The 17,844-nt window shown below is 43.7% G+C and overlaps 1 protein-coding gene across 1 annotated transcript in view; it reads left to right on the top strand.

Annotated features, from left to right (window-relative positions):
* Positions 1–610: 610 nt before the first annotated feature.
* Positions 611–17,844, top strand: part of LOC113680999 (uncharacterized) — a 43,338-nt gene continuing 26,104 nt past the window's right edge. Inside the window, exons 1-21 of the mRNA XM_089188639.1 lie at positions 611–685; positions 2,763–4,042; positions 4,179–4,204; positions 4,383–4,476; positions 4,679–5,533; positions 5,742–5,762; positions 6,184–6,379; positions 6,900–7,264; positions 7,835–7,915; positions 8,246–8,425; positions 8,507–8,785; positions 9,193–9,849; positions 10,863–11,225; positions 11,738–12,277; positions 12,792–13,133; positions 13,553–14,263; positions 14,662–15,261; positions 15,522–15,620; positions 15,974–16,504; positions 16,822–16,869; positions 16,959–17,588. Coding sequence (XP_089044765.1) covers positions 2,770–4,042; positions 4,179–4,204; positions 4,383–4,476; positions 4,679–5,533; positions 5,742–5,762; positions 6,184–6,379; positions 6,900–7,264; positions 7,835–7,915; positions 8,246–8,425; positions 8,507–8,785; positions 9,193–9,849; positions 10,863–11,225; positions 11,738–12,277; positions 12,792–13,133; positions 13,553–14,263; positions 14,662–15,261; positions 15,522–15,620; positions 15,974–16,504; positions 16,822–16,869; positions 16,959–17,588 — 7,891 coding nt within the window. The 5' untranslated portion in view covers positions 611–685; positions 2,763–2,769. The remainder of the gene's footprint in view (positions 686–2,762; positions 4,043–4,178; positions 4,205–4,382; positions 4,477–4,678; positions 5,534–5,741; positions 5,763–6,183; positions 6,380–6,899; positions 7,265–7,834; positions 7,916–8,245; positions 8,426–8,506; positions 8,786–9,192; positions 9,850–10,862; positions 11,226–11,737; positions 12,278–12,791; positions 13,134–13,552; positions 14,264–14,661; positions 15,262–15,521; positions 15,621–15,973; positions 16,505–16,821; positions 16,870–16,958; positions 17,589–17,844) is intronic.

Below are 17,844 nucleotides of genomic sequence, written 5' to 3'. Positions count from 1 at the left end.
ATAAGTTCTGTCTACCTTCGCCGGAAACTAAAGCGCTGTTTCGGACCTCAAGAAATGAATTAAATCAATTTAAATATATGTTAATGAGGTCATTTGGTGGTTTGAAGGTGTCAGGGTCAGAATCAAAGGCTTTAAAAGGTGATTTTCATAAAAAAAAACTTCGTGATAATAAGCCCAATTTATTGACGCTTCATATTCAAATATCGTAAGTGGTTTCACATTCAAGAGGAACTGATAAAAATTAACTTGGGGCTTTCCGTGTTATTTCGTTCAAGGCTGGTACTAAAATAAACCACCAAAAACAAAATGATAGTTTTTATAAACAACACAACGATATCTGAAGAAGAAGAGGCCTGTTTGATACCAAATTAGCAAAATACTGTCCAGCTGCTTCTCATTTTTGTCTTTCACCTCTTTGTGCACAGATGAAGACAATAAAGGCGTAACCATCACCAAGTTGATAATACGAAAACGTTTCTCAACATACCAGTTATGTTATAAAAACTATTTTATAACAGTGAAATCCAAGGCATGAGCAGTGCTTACAGACTGGTGACGTGACCATAACATGACCGACATGAATTTTTCAGTTGTCGTTTTGTAAATCTTGTATTACACTTAACATCAAGGATCTCTCTACAAAAGAGCGCAGCCCCCCAAACTGGCACATTAATGAAAGACAAGGGTAAGAGGCTTTTTGCTCATTTAAGTAAAGAATTTAAAATGATTTAGCTTGGCTGATTACAGAGTTCGAATATGAAGGTAGAATAGTCCTCCTCGACTGTAATTTTAACGAGTTATATTCATCAAAGCTATTGTGCTATTGAGGTTCAACATCCTCAAGATCCTCGCTTCTTTTGTTTCGTCTCTCCACGCATAAATTTTAATAAGATCAGCGATCAAGAAAGAAGCAAAAGTCAATCGGCTGAATATTCTATAAATCCCTATTAAACTATGGGTTTTCTTTTCTTAACAAGGAAACAGGAAAATTATCATTAATATGGCAATAAAAACACTGCTTTGACTTTTTGACAACGGATGACCTTGAACCCTTTGACAAGTTTACGTTATCAGGCCAAAGACAAAAAAAAAAGAAAAAATAAGGAAAATAGAAACATCCTCTGTTGAACAGTTCATTGTTAGTCTTATAGAGTTTGTTTTATATTCGTGTGTAGAGTTTTCCCATTATAAAGCGTATTTGATAGGATAAGAAATGAGATGACCCTAGCGATGTCTAACTGCCATTGTAGTCTGTTTTCGTTCTACCCATGGGCGGTTATTCAGGTCGACCAGCCGTGTTTAGACTTTAAAAAGCCGGACTCCTATTCTGAGCTACTCCGAAGCCTCAGATACCCAAAGGATATGACGAGGATAATTGAATACATTTTCTCCGATCTGTTTCAGTTGGTGTTTGACACAGAATTGATCCGTAAGCTCTCGACCGTTATTGACTCTGAAAAATTAAGGATTTTTAAGTCTATTCAACCTGGATCAGTTTTGAAATGATTATTTTGCATGAAATTCAATGCATGAAAGGTTCTATCTTAGACACAATTTCTTTTTTAACTGTATCTTGGGATTTAACCCTGTGACCTATAAAGTCAATGATAGAACTGAGAAATGTTGTCTGAACTCTTGCGTCTGTGGAGGTAATCCTACAGTACTTAAATGTGGCACCTTTTATCATTTTCTTTTTTTACAAAGTGAATTTTCGGATTTTTCTGGTAGCTGATAGTGAAAGGATGAAGTTAATTTTCACTGGTGACATAATTCTGTGAGGATTCGAGATAATTACCTGTTTTAACCTTGACGTTTATAAGATTGTATCGTTTTTCTCCTAACTGAGAACCTGTGTGTTAATGTCAAAAAAGATATCTACATTAACACAAACAAACAAAAACCTATCAGCATTTTATGCTGTAATGATGATTTACTTTAAGTTTACCGATATAGAAAGATGACAAAAATTAGCCATCGCAAACCTTGAGTCTGCCGGGAAGTGATCATACTTAGTTAAAAATAGAAATAAAGTTGACTCCAAAGCTCAACCACGAAAGACCTACAGGTCAGTCGGGATCTTTCTACTTGTAGCAAGTTGGTTTCTTGAATTCAAAGGGAAATCTTAACAGGTGGAACAACCTGAGGTGTTATATTCCACAAGTAAGGAGACAAGTTTGATGTACTGCAAAGTGACGCAATCGGCACACTGTAAGAAGTGTTGTGTATAAAAATATTAAAGAATCATTAACAGCTGTTGAGTAATTGATGGTGATTGATACGTTTGGCAAAGTACAAAAAAAACAAAGTTTGGAGTTAGATTTTTACCTTGAATGAAAAACTTTGACACCTTTCCATCGAGAATAAAGAATGCCATGTCTTTTTACCTCGTGTTTTGTTGCTATGCTAAGATTGATAATTATCTTAATGGGCGGCATGTAGTGGCAAGAGGACTCACCTTACCGCATGGAGGGCGTGAGTACGGTTTGAGTCAGGACCGAGACATAACTTTCAAAAGAAAGAAATAATAAGAAGAGACGTATTTGAAATGGTTTAGAGGAGACGATTTTCGATTTATAGAAGTCACATTTGAAACACAGCGATATAAAAATGTTATCATAAACGCTTCGTTCATTGGTCGTCTCGATCCAAAGACATAAACTTTAGACACAAAATGTGTCCCTGTGTTTAGCTTGTATTTTCTGAGCTGAAGAGATAGAATGGAAAAATCGTAAGATGTTCATTAATACGTTTTTTTTTTGCAGGGTTGAGATGATTATTTTATTACTGCTACGAAGCACGCTGTTGCTTCTCGTAGCAAACTATTCTTTTGCCCAAGAATGGTACAGCCAAGACAATTATGGACCCATGTATTACGAGCCAAACACAGTGGAGGATTTAAAACCTTCATTTGTGGGAAAGCGGCAGGCAGAGAGCTTAGCCACTGAATCAAAGTCTTTTTATTTGTCGGAGCACTCCGCGTCTAACGTCCGTGAAAAACGAGACATAGGTGACGTGGACGCTAAAAAAAACAGTAGTGACGTCACGGAGTATACCACAAATGAAGGTGTTAATCACGTGGCTGATATGTCCGAGGAAAATGACCGATCATTTGATCCAGATAGCTCTCTAGAAGCGACCTCGCACAGTCCGACCAATGACAGCTATGAATATATGCAAAGTCCGACCAACAGCAGCTCTGAGTACGTGGAAAGTACTAACAACAGCAGCACTGAGTACATGGAAAGTCCTAACAACAGCAGCACTGAGTATGTGGAAAGTCCTAACATCAATGGCTACGAAAACGCACAAGACGTTGCCAGTGATAGCTACGAATTCACACAAAGTGTTGCAAATAATAGCGTTGAATATGCTGCCGAAGATAGCCACGACAAAGCGCAAACCGTTGCCAATGATAGCTACGAATTCACTCAAAGCATTGCAAATAATAGCGTCCAGTTCGCACCAAATGTTGGCAAAGACAGCTACGAAAACGCACAAAACGTTTCCAACAGTAGCTACAGTATAACAGATTCCAACCAAGTGAATGAAATGCCGAATGAAACAATGAAAACCGGACCTGAAAGGACTGAAATGTCTCCATTAACACCCGACGTCATGCACAAAGGCTCGGCTGAGGGCAGCGCGAACGACGGTCGTATGGACGTGACAGAGGAACCAAAGGATGATGGCACAGGAGACCTAGAAAGCAAACCTGTCGATACAGCCCCTAGCCATGAGACCTCTGGAACACCTGACTTCATGGAGGAGGTTGACGAAAGCTCTGGCTCTGGAAATTCCAATGATCGAGAAAATGATGATGAGGAGAACAAAGCGAAAAATGGAAATAAAGACGATAGGAACAAAAGTGATGATAGTGCTAACGCCAGGAAAGAAACTAACGGAAGGAAAACGACGCCCACATCGGCAAGCCGGGGTGACGATAGCAGTGGAAATTTCAATAACAGAGAAGTCGATGATTTGTTTACAGACTACGACGAGGATGAGTATGAGGATGAACAACCGGTGAAGAGGCAAAATTTGGGTACGAAAATCATTAGATGAGTAAAGTGTATCATTTTATACTTAACTTCCATTGAATTAGAGGATATATGAAAAGCAAACATCTGAACCACGGAAAAAGAGAGAGGTCTTTGAGGTTAGAAATCACAATTGACAAGCTAAAATAGAGCCTAAACTTAGCTCAGTTAGTTTCAGTCAGTCAGTTTCTGTGCTACACCAGTATCGCAGAATAGTCCTTGGTTTGGATCCCATTCGAGCCTGACTTTTCCCAGGCTTAATTTTTACCGCCATCAGCTTTGCGATGATCTGCATTTAATTGGTTAGAAGAACACTAAGTGAATAAGAAGTGACTAACTCTAAAGCTTCCTTCGTTTCAATTTGTAGCCTGGGGTGTTCCAAGACAGCAATATGCGTATTCATCAATGCCATGTTGTCCGTCAAACATGGTTTGTCCAGGTTAGTTATAAATTAAACCAGTTTACATTGCATTAATTTTTCATATTCCCCACCTCAACTCACTCTATTCACATTTCGCAATAGAAACATACTTTGCCTCGTACACATATCATCATCCAGTTATCGTATGCCACGAGAAGATGAGTTAAGAATCTCGTCACATATTCTAATCAAATACTATATTTCCGTCTTCCTTTTTCAGATAAACCACCGTGTGTCCCTGACACTGGTGGTTATAAGGGTTTCCAAGGTTACATTAACTATCCAGGATACCCACCTAATTACCAGTCCCAAGCTGTACCGAGCTTTCAGCCTCAAGTGGCTCCAACTTCGCCGCATTACGCGAATCCCGGACCTGCTGCCAAGAATGGCAAGGCAAACCCAGTCAAGGCACGTCCTACATCAGAAAAAGCTTCCACTAGAAAAGTCTCTTCTTGGGACCAACTAGGATCTGACAGGAATGCTTCACCACAAACGAAGGGTTTTATTTCAGACGCAGATGACTACCATGAATTCAACGGGACGGAACAGAGCTTTGCCGGGTACGATTTTAAACAGAATGAAGACAAATTCTACAACAGCACTGGAAAACATGATGACGAAAATAAAGAGTTTTTAGAAAAAAATGACTCGAATCCGCTGACAACGCAGTTGATATTAGAGAACGAAAATGACCATGTTCGAGAGAATAATTCTATTACACCAACTAAAGAGAACGATAAGGAAAATGTGAAACAACAGAAGTCCTCCGAAGAGCCAAATTACAAGGATGAAATCGAGAAAGAAGCCGTGGAACAAGAGAAAGAAGCTGATCGGATGGCTGAAAATGAAGAACATAAAGATGACGAGGACGACGACGACGACGATGATGATGATGATGACGACGACAACGAAGACGAAGACGATGAAGATGATGATGAACGAAATGACAACGATGATGACCATCAGGGACAACACGCACCTGATAACAAAGGACAAAAGGATGACATCTACAATCCTACAAATCAATCATTTGCAGTCTCTCCAACAGTGCTTCCAGGAATGTGTCCACCTTGTCGTAAGTAATACCAAAGTGTTAATGTCATGGAATGTATAATCACGACATCTCTACTGCTGTCATATCATAGATAAACAAGATAGGATTATTGGGAAAATCATTTAGCAGTCGGATCACACCGTAATATTAAATCAAATTAAATTAAACTGTCTACATATGAGATTATATTAAAATGACTAATTCTTTTTTTTTTGTGTCCATTTTGCAGCAAAGCCAACAAAAGCGCAAGGTAAAGAAATCCAAAATATTAACACAACATCTGTCATGTATTTATATTTAAAGAAATACTTCAAATACTTCAAGAAATCGCAAAGTGCTATTTTAGTCATAAACATTTGTGACATATAACTCATAGTCAGCAATAGTGTTTTCTTAAGGAAGACTTAGCAGTTAAAACACCGGGTCAATCTGTGCATATCGTTCAATTTTGTACTGATCCACTGCGTGATCGATGTTTTCGCTCAATACAAATTCACTCTTACCTTGGCCTTACAATGGAGAAGGGTTCTATTTAGATCACTGAAATCACTCCCAGCTTTGGGTTGACACTTTACTTCTCATAATCAAATAAACACAATTCAGTTTACACACACTTATGTTACGACATCGCTTAATCTAACCAGCGTTATGTTGCATTAACATCCTCTCAGCTTGTAGCGCCAAAATAGATCTGGCTTTCCTAATCGATGGTTCTTCAAGCGTTGAAAGATACGGTGTCGGAAACTTCCGAAAACTAATCGAATTTGTCCGAGGACTGACGATGGGATTCGCCATTTCCAAAAGAAATACCCGAGTGTCCTTAACTGTGTATGGAACAAGACCGAAGATGATATTTAATTTCCGAAGGTTGGTTGTCTCATGAAAAAGTGATGTTATCATCTGTAGGAAATAGTTTAAAACTAGTGTAGGAAATACTTTAAAGCTAGTGTGAAATATATCCTTAAATCAATGATGTATTCGCTGTTATAACTGTGATCAAGCTGCTTTTCAGTATAAGATGGGAAATCTGAACTCACTGGTCGCGATATCCAAATTGAATGACTTTTTTTGAAATATTCGTTGATATTCAGTTCAATCACTCCACGGAAAACTGAAACGTTTAGAATGATTGTTTCGAACGAAAGTGGTATGACAGATTCCCCCTTACAATGGAAATAGCGATCATCTTTGACCTCCTTGTTAAAGTTTACATATCTGGTTTCCCATCTTTGAATTTCGAAGGGTGGATAATACTTATCCATCAGACAGCAGTGGAAGTTATCTAATGCCTGTTCTGGCCCTCCTATTTCCAAAAAAATTTTTCTATGAAAAAATTAAAATAAATTGACAGATGTAGAATTTGATCATTGACTTTCGGTAATTTCAGATATCAGAGTAACTCATTGTTATTCACGGCTCTCAACCGGCCAATCTACTATCCACGGACGGGAGCGAGAACAGGTCGGGCTCTCAGCTTTGCCAACAGAAGGCTTTTCACGAGAAGCCGACGTGTTCGAGCTCGTAAAGTACTGGTGGTTATTACTGATGGTGGCTCAATCGATGACGTACATGGAATCTCTAAGAGACTACGAGCCAACGGTATCACAATCTATTCAGTAGGAGTGGGAAGGTACTTCAACGCAAAGGAATTGGACTCGATGGCAACTGATCCTGACAAGACGCACGTTTTCACGTCGGATTTTAAGCAGATACAGTACATCACAAACGATCTTAAGAAAGCGATCTGTTTGAGTAAGTATTCAACGAGCTTAAGCACCAAACGAACTCACCGTGCGAGAAAAAAATTGATTGGAGTCAAAGTCTCAACTCAGTCGATATTTTTTACATATTTGCTCACAGACGTACATCATCTAGCGGAGTGCAACATTGAGGTCATTTGTAGATCTATGAATGAAATGTTCAAACTGGATAACAGTTATATTCATTGAATCACACTGCACAATACCTGTCGACTTTGTGCTTCCTTAGTAAAAAATATCTAGAAATAATTTTAAAAATAACCAATGTTCTATAAGGGTCTTATACCGTTGGATGTGTTGACCTATTATAAGCTTCCAAAAATTTGAGCTCCCGATTACCTCTCCTACTTTTCTCCAAAACACGTTCATCACACAAGGTCTTACGTGGACAGAAAAAAGCAAAAAACACGGATTTACTCATCGACAGCATGTACTTGCCCACGGCGGAGAAAGAGAAGAGGATGTTGTCCTTCAACCTCTTTCTGATTCTGTAATTTGAACATTACGTAACTTATCTAATCTGTCATATACCCTGTTTAATGGTTAACCTTTTGCTGTTTAGGTGCGGGTGGTACTCTGTCAGTTTCAAAGCTTCAGCCATGTGTTTGCGGACCAACTAAACCAGTAGGTCCTACAAAACCGGGTTAGTATGAAGATGTTGAGCTAAATGGTACCCTTCAAAATGTCAAATAGTAGTCTACAATTCTTCTAATATTTACACTTGTTAGTCCCTTGACATGCAAGAGTGGATTCGTTTCAAAACCTACAGCTTTAAACCTGTAGAGGTTACTCATATCATGTGATCGATCTCTTGGATAGAATATATGACGCACAAACCTCAACTGTCCTTCTTTCTGGCGAAAAGATAGTAGAGCGGAAAGCGTTCATTAGAAAGGATACTCTTGAGTAATAAATCCTATGCATCTGAAGATTGACTGATGGACTTCTAACAATTCGCATGTTGTTATTGCAGTATCTAAGACAACACCGAAAAGAGGCAGCCCAGGTAAACCTGGAAAACCAGGTGGTCCAGGTGGTCCTGGTGGTCCCGGGGGTCCAGGTGGGCCTGGAGGACCGGGTGGACCAGGCGGCCCAGGAGGTCCTGGAGGGCCCAAACCTGGTACAACCACAAAGCCAACGAAAAATCCTCCAGGTGAGGAATTCACAACCCATCTTTCTATTACACAGTTTGATCATAACACCGCCTGATGCTATCTCATTCACGCTTTTAAAGGTAAACCAGGTGGACCTGGAGGACCTGGAGGACCCGGCGGACCTGGAGGACCTAGTGGCCCAGGTGGCCCTGGAGGTCCCGGAGGACCAGGTGGTCCTGGAGGTCCAGGTGGGCCCGGTGGACCTGGAGGACCAAAGACAACCCCAAGACCAGGGAAAACAACAAAGCCTCCAGGTAAGCCTGGAGGCCCTGGGGGACCTGGAGGTCCAGGAGGGCCTGGCGGCCCAGGAGGCCCAGGTGGTCCCGGTGGACCAGGCGGACCAACAACCAAGAAACCAGGTACGACTTGAGCTTACTATGGAAGCTTTGAAAAAAATAATTCAAGGATTAGGACAAATAGTGTCAGTGAATATTACATTTTCTATGGACATGCACCTAAGCTGCCAATTGATGTTAGTGCCAAATTATGATATATTATGATCGTTATAGTTTTGAGCGAGATGTTAATTTACCAACTGATGGTAATGGAGACCGGCAACTTCGTTGTATCATAACAATTATTACAACTATTGTTTTATACCAAATTTTTCTTGATGATATCAATGTGAGTCGTTTAGATACGAAAATAAAATGGATATCGTAGTTACAAAAGAAGGAAGCACCATTGTAGCCGTTGCACAACATTTCTTCCATAAATGTCGTATGTGTTCATGCGGTGAAGACGCTTATGTAAAATTACTTCCTAGGAAAGTCTACAAGACCAACAAAACCAACAAAGAGACCTGGTAAACCTGGAGGACCCGGAGGACCTGGAGGCCCTGGAGGGCCTGGAGGTCCTGGAGGTCCAGGAGGTCCTGGAGGCCCTGGAGGTCCCGGAGGGCCTGGTGGAAAGACAACGCCCGTCCCAGGAAAATCTACCAAACCTACTGAGCCAACAAAGAAGCCAGGGAAACCTGGAGGGCCTGGTGGACCTGGAGGTCCTGGAGGCCCAGGTGGACCAGGTGGGCCCGGAGGACCCGGAGGGCCAGGAGGACCCAAAACAAGCCGTCCGGGAACACCAACAAAGCCAACTAAACCAACAAAGAAACCGGGTACACCAGGAGGTCCGGGAGGCCCAAAAGGTCCTGGTGGTCCTGGAGGCCCTGGGGGACCTGGTGGCCCTGGAGGGCCTGGGGGTCCAGGAGGTCCTGGAGGACCTGGAGGACCAGGTGGTCCAGGAGGACCAGGTGGACCTGGTGGTCCTACAACAGCATCTCCAAGAGCACCAACCAAGAAGACGACACCAACTCCTTATGCCCCAGGGAAACCCAATGGCCCTGGAGGACCAGGGGGACCTGGGGGACCTGGAGGACCCGGTGGCCCAGGAGGACCTGGAGGACCTGGTGGACCAGGAGGGCCGGGAGGTAATGTGTCAATGATATCGTCTTAATTGACTTATGAATAATATCTTAGTCAATAACATCATACTGTAACAGAAGTTTTGATCTTGATATTAATTGTTAAACGTTAATTTGCTACTTAAAGAGGGCGATAGTGTCCTGGGTTCGTGCCCTCCATCTTGGTTATTAAACACTCGGTTGTCCGTATTTAATTACTTTTAACCCTCTGTACGTTCACAATGTTTGTTCCTAATTATTTTTTTCTTATGTGTCACTTAGAATGTAACGTGCATTTGAGTATATCTTCATGTTGATTTGCGCCATAGAAATATTGATTATTGCTATACGCCTGCGGTTTCCCTTGCTCGAAAGAAGATTGTGATTGGTTGATTGGTAATCACGTGAGCCCGGATTAATCAAAATGTATCCCGCTCAAATTAAATTTTGACAGAATGTCAAAATTGTATCCTGATTCGAATACGTTTATTAAATGCGATCATTTTTCAGGTTTTTTCACGTAATCAGAGCGTCGCTTAGGCCGGTGGTGATTGTAGCGAGATATTTTTTAAGCTTTGTTATCTTAACTCCTCGGGGATTCCAGAAAATTTTGATTTGTCGCTAGCTCTCCGCCAATTCTTAAAATCACGATGGACTAACCTGTGACGAAAAAGCAGCGCTCGTCTGCTTTATCGAAAGACGAAATCGAATACTGGTTGAGCAGAAGGACTACGAAAATACGGTTTTTTAAAGGTACATTTGCGGTGTTTACAAAAAGTGAAGTTGTACTACTATAAACGCTCCTTTTTTGCTAATCCACAATGTTCATCCTTTAAATGTAGAACAGAGTACTTAGTGTCTGCTCCCTCGGGAAACAGTAAGTTTCTTCTCCAGAGAGTTGGAAGACTTCGTCTCAGGAAACATTGAGACTCTCGGGAAGACAAAACAAACTGATCCTATCAACAGCAGACATCAATTGCATTTTATCAATCGTTATCAAAAACTCCTCGTGTTTACTGTCTCATGGTTTGTTTACATAGGTCCGGGTGGCCCAGGTGGTCCCGGGGGACCTGGCGGTCCGTACGGTCCCACAACAAAGAAACCAGGAAAACCAGGAGGACCTGGTGGTCCTGGAGGTCCAGGAGGACCTGGAGGACCTACTACAAAGCCTCCTGGAAAACCAGGAGGCCCCGGAACCCCAGGCGGTCCAGGAGGCCCAGGAGGTCCGGGTGGGCCCGGTGGTCCTGGAGGTCCAGGTGGACCTGGAGGTCCAAATGGTCCCAAGACTACAACTCCAAGGCCAGGTGTGCCGACGAAAAAGCCAACCACAAGGAAACCGGGCACTCCAGGCGGACCAGGAGGCTCTAAGGGGCCTGGTGGACCCGGTGGCCCAGGAGGACCAGGTTTGTGATACGGAACGAGTCTTCTTATACGTTAAACGAACAAAATATAAGGAAATCAAAGTTAAATGATAGTATTAAAAAGATCTTAGACGAACGTTTGAACTCAATTTCAGCAGTCATGTCATACCACGTTTGATGAATATAGGGTGACACTTACTTAAAGGGTTTTTTTGCCTTTTAAGAATCCTTGCTTAAGCTTGCTGTTTTGCTGACAAATTGTGGTACAGGAAAGTAAAAAAATTGTTAATTATGTGATTTAATTAATCATAATCTGCATTCCGTTTGATTGGCCGTGGTGCAGCTGCCACGATTTCCATATATAGATAATGTAACTTCAAACCAGCTGTAAACCAGCCAAATAGTAAACCTTTATAACAGTACCGCCTAAGAAACCTGAAGCTCACATCATGTTACGGACGTTAAGAATGTAAGGGTCGTAATGAATTAAATAGTTAATGAATAATATTTATGGGAATATGTCGTTTAAAAAGTTATTGTTCTATTTTCAACAGGCGGACCTGGAGGCCCGGGGGGTCCTGGAGGCCCAGGTGGTCCAACAACTGCACGACCAGGTGTGCCTACCAAACCCACCAAACCAACAAAACGCCCAGGACGCCCAGGTGGACCAGGGGGTCCAGGAGGACCCGGAGGACCAGGAGGTCCTGGCGGACCTGGAGGACCTGGAGGACCCGGTGGACCTGGGGGTCCAGGAGGACCAACAACCGCCAGACCTGGGGTGCCAACTAAACCAACCAAACCAACAAAACGCCCGGGTAAACCAGGTGGACCAGGAGGGCCGAGTGGACCCGGAGGACCTGGAGGGCCTGGGGGTCCTGGTGGACCAGGTGGACCTGGGGGACCTGGAGGTCCGGGAGGACCAACAACTGCTAGACCTGGTGTACCAACTAAACCAACCAAACCAACAAAACGCCCAGGTACACCAGGTGGACCAGGGGGGCCAAAAGGGCCAGGAGGACCTGGAGGTCCAGGAGGTCCTGGAGGACCAGGAGGACCAGGTGGGCCTGGAGGACCTGGAGGACCAGGAGGGCCAGGTACAATGGGAGCTGTGTGCAATTCAAAACACTATCTGCAGTCCATGACACATTTTTAGCTTTTATCAACGAGCCAGCAAATTTTAAAATGTTGCAGTATATTATATGCTCCTGTTGGACTGAATTCTTCGTCTTTGTCGTTAATGTTCGAATATGATGCGACTGTTAACAACTTTAAATTCATATTTGTCATACGACCTGGCGAATTGCGTTAGTTTTGCAAAGTTCTGACCAATTAAAACCGGAGCACTTGTTATCAAGACAGTATTAGAGTATCAACATTTTTTAAAAGCGAACAATTTAGTTTTAGCACAGTTTTTTAGATATCTTGTAAGTTTCTTCTGAAGTATCACAACGAACATCACATGTCGAACACAACCTCCTTAACATGATCTAATCACCAAGAGCTTATCCTTCCTAACAAACTCAGATTTGAGTCAGAAGGATCCATTTACAACCTTTTGATAAGAAACGTGAATCTTAAACATCAAGTATTTTTTTCGATAAATCCTAGGTGGACCTGGAGGGCCGCCAGCAGGACAGCCTACAACACCAGTCACAAAACCACCTGGTACTCCAGGAGGTCCAGGAGGTCCAGGAGGACCTGGTGGACCTGGTGGACCTGGAGGACCTGGAGGACCAGGTGGACCAACAGGACCAACAAAGCCAACAAAGCCACCTGGCAAGCCTGGAGGACCTGGGGGACCAGGAGGGCCTGGAGGTCCAGGAGGTCCTGGAGGACCCACAACGAAGCGTCCAGGAAAACCAGGGGGACCTGGGGGTCCAGGAGGCCCTGGAGGACCCGGTGGCCCTGGTGGGCCAGGAGGACCAACAACTAAACGACCAGGAACACCAGGTAACAAATAAACCGTGACGGTGAAGCAAGCGGGAGTAATGCAATTGCTAAGCTGTCACTTTAATGTGTTTTCGATAGAACAATTAGTCATTCATCTATGGGAATTGCTGTGTTTTAAATCTTTTGCTAAAGCTAGTAAACATTAATTGAAAGCTGAGAAAAATCGAGATGGAATTACGATGGCCAATTTTTTGAAAAATGCATCGAAACACTATCAAGATATTAGATTATGAGGTGATGAGCAATGAAAGCGAAAGTATGTCTCAAATATTATTCATTACTTTCCTAGAAACTGGAGAGGTTTTAACGTGTTTTCCTTTGCTGATATCGGTAGTTCATGTCTCTTCCATTCAATTTGGCTTTTAAGATGCGATACATTATACAGCACAAAATATTCACTAAATTATTCTGAACTTTAGGTGGCCCTGGAGGGCCAGGTGGCCCCGGAGGACCAGGTGGTCCTAGCGGTCCAGGAGGTCCTGGAGGACCTGGAGGTCCCACTACAAAACGTCCAGGTTCCCCAGGAGGACCAGGAGGTCCTGGTGGGCCTACCACAAAACCACCACCTGGGAAGCCTGGAGGTCCTGGGGGACCAGGGGGACCAGGAGGTCCTGGAGGACCTGGAGGACCAGGCGGACCAGGAGGCCCAGGAGGACCAAAGACAAAGCCACCAAAACCAGGAGTACCTAAAACAACACCCACGACTAAGCCACCAGGAAAACCAGGCGGTCCTGGAGGCCCAGGGGGCCCTGGTGGACCAGGAGGACCAGGAGGTCCTGGAGGCCCTGGGGGTCCTGGAGGTCCCGGGGGACCCGGAGGTCCAAAAACAACAAAACCAGTTCCTACGAAGAAACCAACGAAACGCCCGGGATCTCCCGGTGGGCCAGGAGGGCCAGGAGGACCAGGAGGGCCCGGTGGACCTGGAGGACCCGGAGGACCAGGGGGCCCTGGTGGACCAAAGACGAAACCTCCTGGTACTAAAACCAAACCTACCAAGTATGCACCAGGAAACCCTGGAGGTCCTGGTGGTCCTGGAGGACCTGGTGGACCCGGTGGGCCAGGAGGACCGGGTGGGCCTGGAGGGCCACCAGCGAAGACCACGCCAAAAACACCCAAGACAAAAGCTCCAGGTCAGATCACAGAATATTGAGAAAAGAAATAAAGGGCTGCTAATAATCATAAAAGTGTTACTGACTATTATCATAATCATAATGGTAAAATTAATGATAATGACAGTGGAATAGGTAATTTGATAAATGGTAAATACACATGTGAGGGTTCCAACAACGGCAGCACGTTGCACGTTACTTTCAGAGTGCGCTTACTCAAAACGACTCGTTTATACTAAGAGAAGCAAAGATGCATACCTCGAAATCGCATACCGCGGAGAAGACAAAAGAAAAACTTAATATGACAAAACTTAGAGAAATTATCACTTTGTGATTTTTTTTTTAACAATACACCTTTGACAACGACAATGACGGGAAGTGAACTATCAATACTATCATACTTCGTTCCTCTTTTTCAGGCAAACCTGGGGGACCCGGCGGACCTGGAGGTCCAGGAGGACCTGGGGGACCAACAACAAAGCGACCAGGATCTCCGGGTGGACCTGGGGGACCCGGAGGTTCCGGTGGCCCTGGTGGACCTGGTGGTCCTGGTGGTCCAGGAGGCCCAGGTGGTCCAACAAAGAAACCTGGAAAGCCTGCAAAAACCACAACCAAACCCCCAGGAACACCTGGTGGTCCTGGCGGTCCGGGGGGCCCTGGGGGACCAGGGGGTCCAGGAGGACCAGGAGGCCCTGGGGGTCCAGGAGGTCCAGGAGGTCCAAATGGTCCTACAACGGCTCCTCCAGGAAAACCCGGAGGACCTGGAGGACCCGGGGGACCAGGAGGACCAGGTGGTCCAGGCGGTCCTGGAGGCCCGAAAACGGCTCCACCTGGTCAACCAGGAGGCCCCGGAGGACCGGGTGGTCCTGGAGGCCCAGGAGGCCCTGGAGGACCGGGTGGACCTGGAGGTCCAGGATGTGTCATGCGCCCAGGAGCGAAAACAACGCCAAAAAGCGGCTCAACAAAGCCTGGAGGTGTAAAGCCAACAACCGGAAAGCCTTGTATCACCATTCCACCAGGTAACGTGATAATCCAGCATTTCAAGGGAACGTTCCACGATCTTTAACTTTTCCTATCTTTGCTTTGCATCAACTTTTATTGTCATTTAACAGCTGTGTCCTTATAACGCAAAAAACTAAAATGCTTGCACTTGTTCTGTTCCTACGTCTTGTTTGTGTCAAAACGATAACCTAGTGAAAGAACTAGTTTATTAAATTGTAACGCAGAATATAAAAACGACTTTCTACATGAAATAACTGCTTTCATTTTTATATTTGAGGCTTTACTGTCGTGAAGAAACCAACAACTATTCCTACGCGGCCAGTCGGACCATCTGGCCCCACAACAGGACCTGCCGCCACAACAGCGCCTAACAAAGGTATTATTCGGTTAAGAATATATGAAAGTCATATTATTGTTTTCTTTTTCTCTTCAGTTGTGATTCAACTTTTAAGTTCAGCTTCATTTACAAAAATTAATTTCGTCGCATTCCCTTGCTTTTGGTAGCCTTCTCCTCTAACAGTAGTATAGTTACCAAAGATCCTGCTTTGTTTATGTATCTAAACATACCAACATATTGTTCGCACATGGTTTTTGTGGAAAAAAGCCAGGACAAGTAAAACCAAGCAGACTAAACGTTAATATCACTTAACGACAAATTTTGCTGAGACGTAATTATGAAATTATTTAAACAATGCTATGAATTAAAAAAAACCATCGATTGTTCTACAGTGTGCAAAGTAAAGATGGACATTGGCTTCGTAATCGACGCAGCCGGCGGCCTTAAGAAAGTATTCCACTACATAAAGAAATTCGTCTTGGAATTGGTGGATTCCTTTACTGTCTCCAGTCAGAATGTCCGGATTGGTTTAATTACGAACTCGTATCGCCCTACAGTCAAGATAAGTTTTGGTCAGTTTAACAAGCCGACGCAAATAAAACGCATCACCCGCCTGCTACAGCCCGACGGTGGAGCACGCCTATCAGGAAAAGCGTTGACCCTTGCATTAAGGCGGCTCTTTCCCGCTAGCAAGGGCAAGAAAACGTTGGTTTACCTAACTGCGGGTAAATCGTCTGACCGAGTGCTTGGCCCAGTACAACAGCTTGTTGCTATGGGAGTAAATATCTTCAGTATCGGCGTTGGAACTAATGCTGATCTCAGTGAGATTCTCACAGTAGCTAAAGATCCTCAGCACTCGTACAAGACCAACTTTAGAGGCCTGGGAACTACAGTGAAACGCATTAAAGATAAAGCATGCGCAGGTTGGTAAGCCTTTCCTGATTTCAGAGGCAATTTTTAAGGAGAAATTAAGGAGTGTCAGCAGACAGTCTATCAAAAATGGGCAAACCTGTAGCCCAATGACGTGACGTAACATTTTTCATTGGTAAATTAGTGGAAGAAGTAAGTACAATGCAGACTAAAAGTGAGTCTCCTAATATTAGCAACAAAGAGTGTTACCAAACGACTGTCGTTTCATAAACACATGTTGGATTCTAATCATCACCATAAAAACGCACATTACTCTTAGTAAGATGAATAGTGTCAGATTTTTATATGACTCTCTTGTTTTCTCCCGCAGAGGCAGGAGGCAGTGAACGGGGACCGAAAAAACCCACTAAGAAACCAAGTAAGTACATGAGCAATTAACATATCGCACATGATTCCAGAGTTCACGTTTAACCCCATTTCGAATTTATTAAATTTCTGTATCAACAGAACCACCGAAGGCTGTTGCTATTTTCCCACTGAACCAAAAGACTCGAGGAAAAGATATTGGTCCCCTGAGGAACAGCCCAGGACTAATATATGGTGTTCGACCCGCTCGTGGACCTAATGGTCAGCCTGGTGGAGCCATCAAATTCCCGAAATTTAAGACCGGCTATGTGGAGTTTCCGAACAGTGGGAAACTGGACACCAAGAATTCCATAACAGTGACTGCTTGGGTCAAACCGGACGCGCCAGGGAAAATAATTGAGTTCAGACCGAGAGGGGTGACTTTCGGCATTCGATCGCCGGATATTTTGTACGCTCGTTTTGTCCGCCGTAACGGTCGACCAACTAAAACTGTAAAAACAAGACGACGGGGAGTTACCTTGCGACAATGGAGTTACTTAGCCATCACCTATGACCAGCGAACGGGAATGGGAACTATTTGGCGGAACTCTCGACCCATTGCTTTTCAGAAGCTCGGCTGGATCAGGCTTGCTACAAAGAAACCTCTTAGGCTTGGAGGGTTGACTCGTGGTCGGCGACCATTCAGTGGCAGTATCACGTGTCTTCAAGTTTACAGCGATGCTTTGACTGGGCCCCAGATAAAGAATGTACAGAATGTTTGCTTTAAACCAGGTACTAATCACCAACCTCGACGTAAGATATACACTTAAACCAATTGAATATTGAACAACAATCAACCTGACATTTTGTCCTGATGCTGCTCATTCCCAGCTGCAATTAAACCATTATTTTCAGCTCACCCATCCTCATAGTCTTGGATTTGAGAAAGGCCATGAACATAATTACTTACCATTACGCTAAATTCAAAAATATTTTATCTCTGTCAGTCTTAACAGTGAAGACTGAGGACACACGCTTTAATTTAAAT

Source organism: Pocillopora damicornis, chromosome 12 (genome assembly GCF_964200805.1).
Source record: "Pocillopora damicornis chromosome 12, jaPocDami1.2, whole genome shotgun sequence".
Classification (NCBI taxonomy): domain Eukaryota; kingdom Metazoa; phylum Cnidaria; class Anthozoa; order Scleractinia; family Pocilloporidae; genus Pocillopora; species Pocillopora damicornis.
The sequence above is the reverse complement of the archived record's forward strand: the minus strand, read 5'-3'. Positions and strand labels throughout refer to the sequence as shown.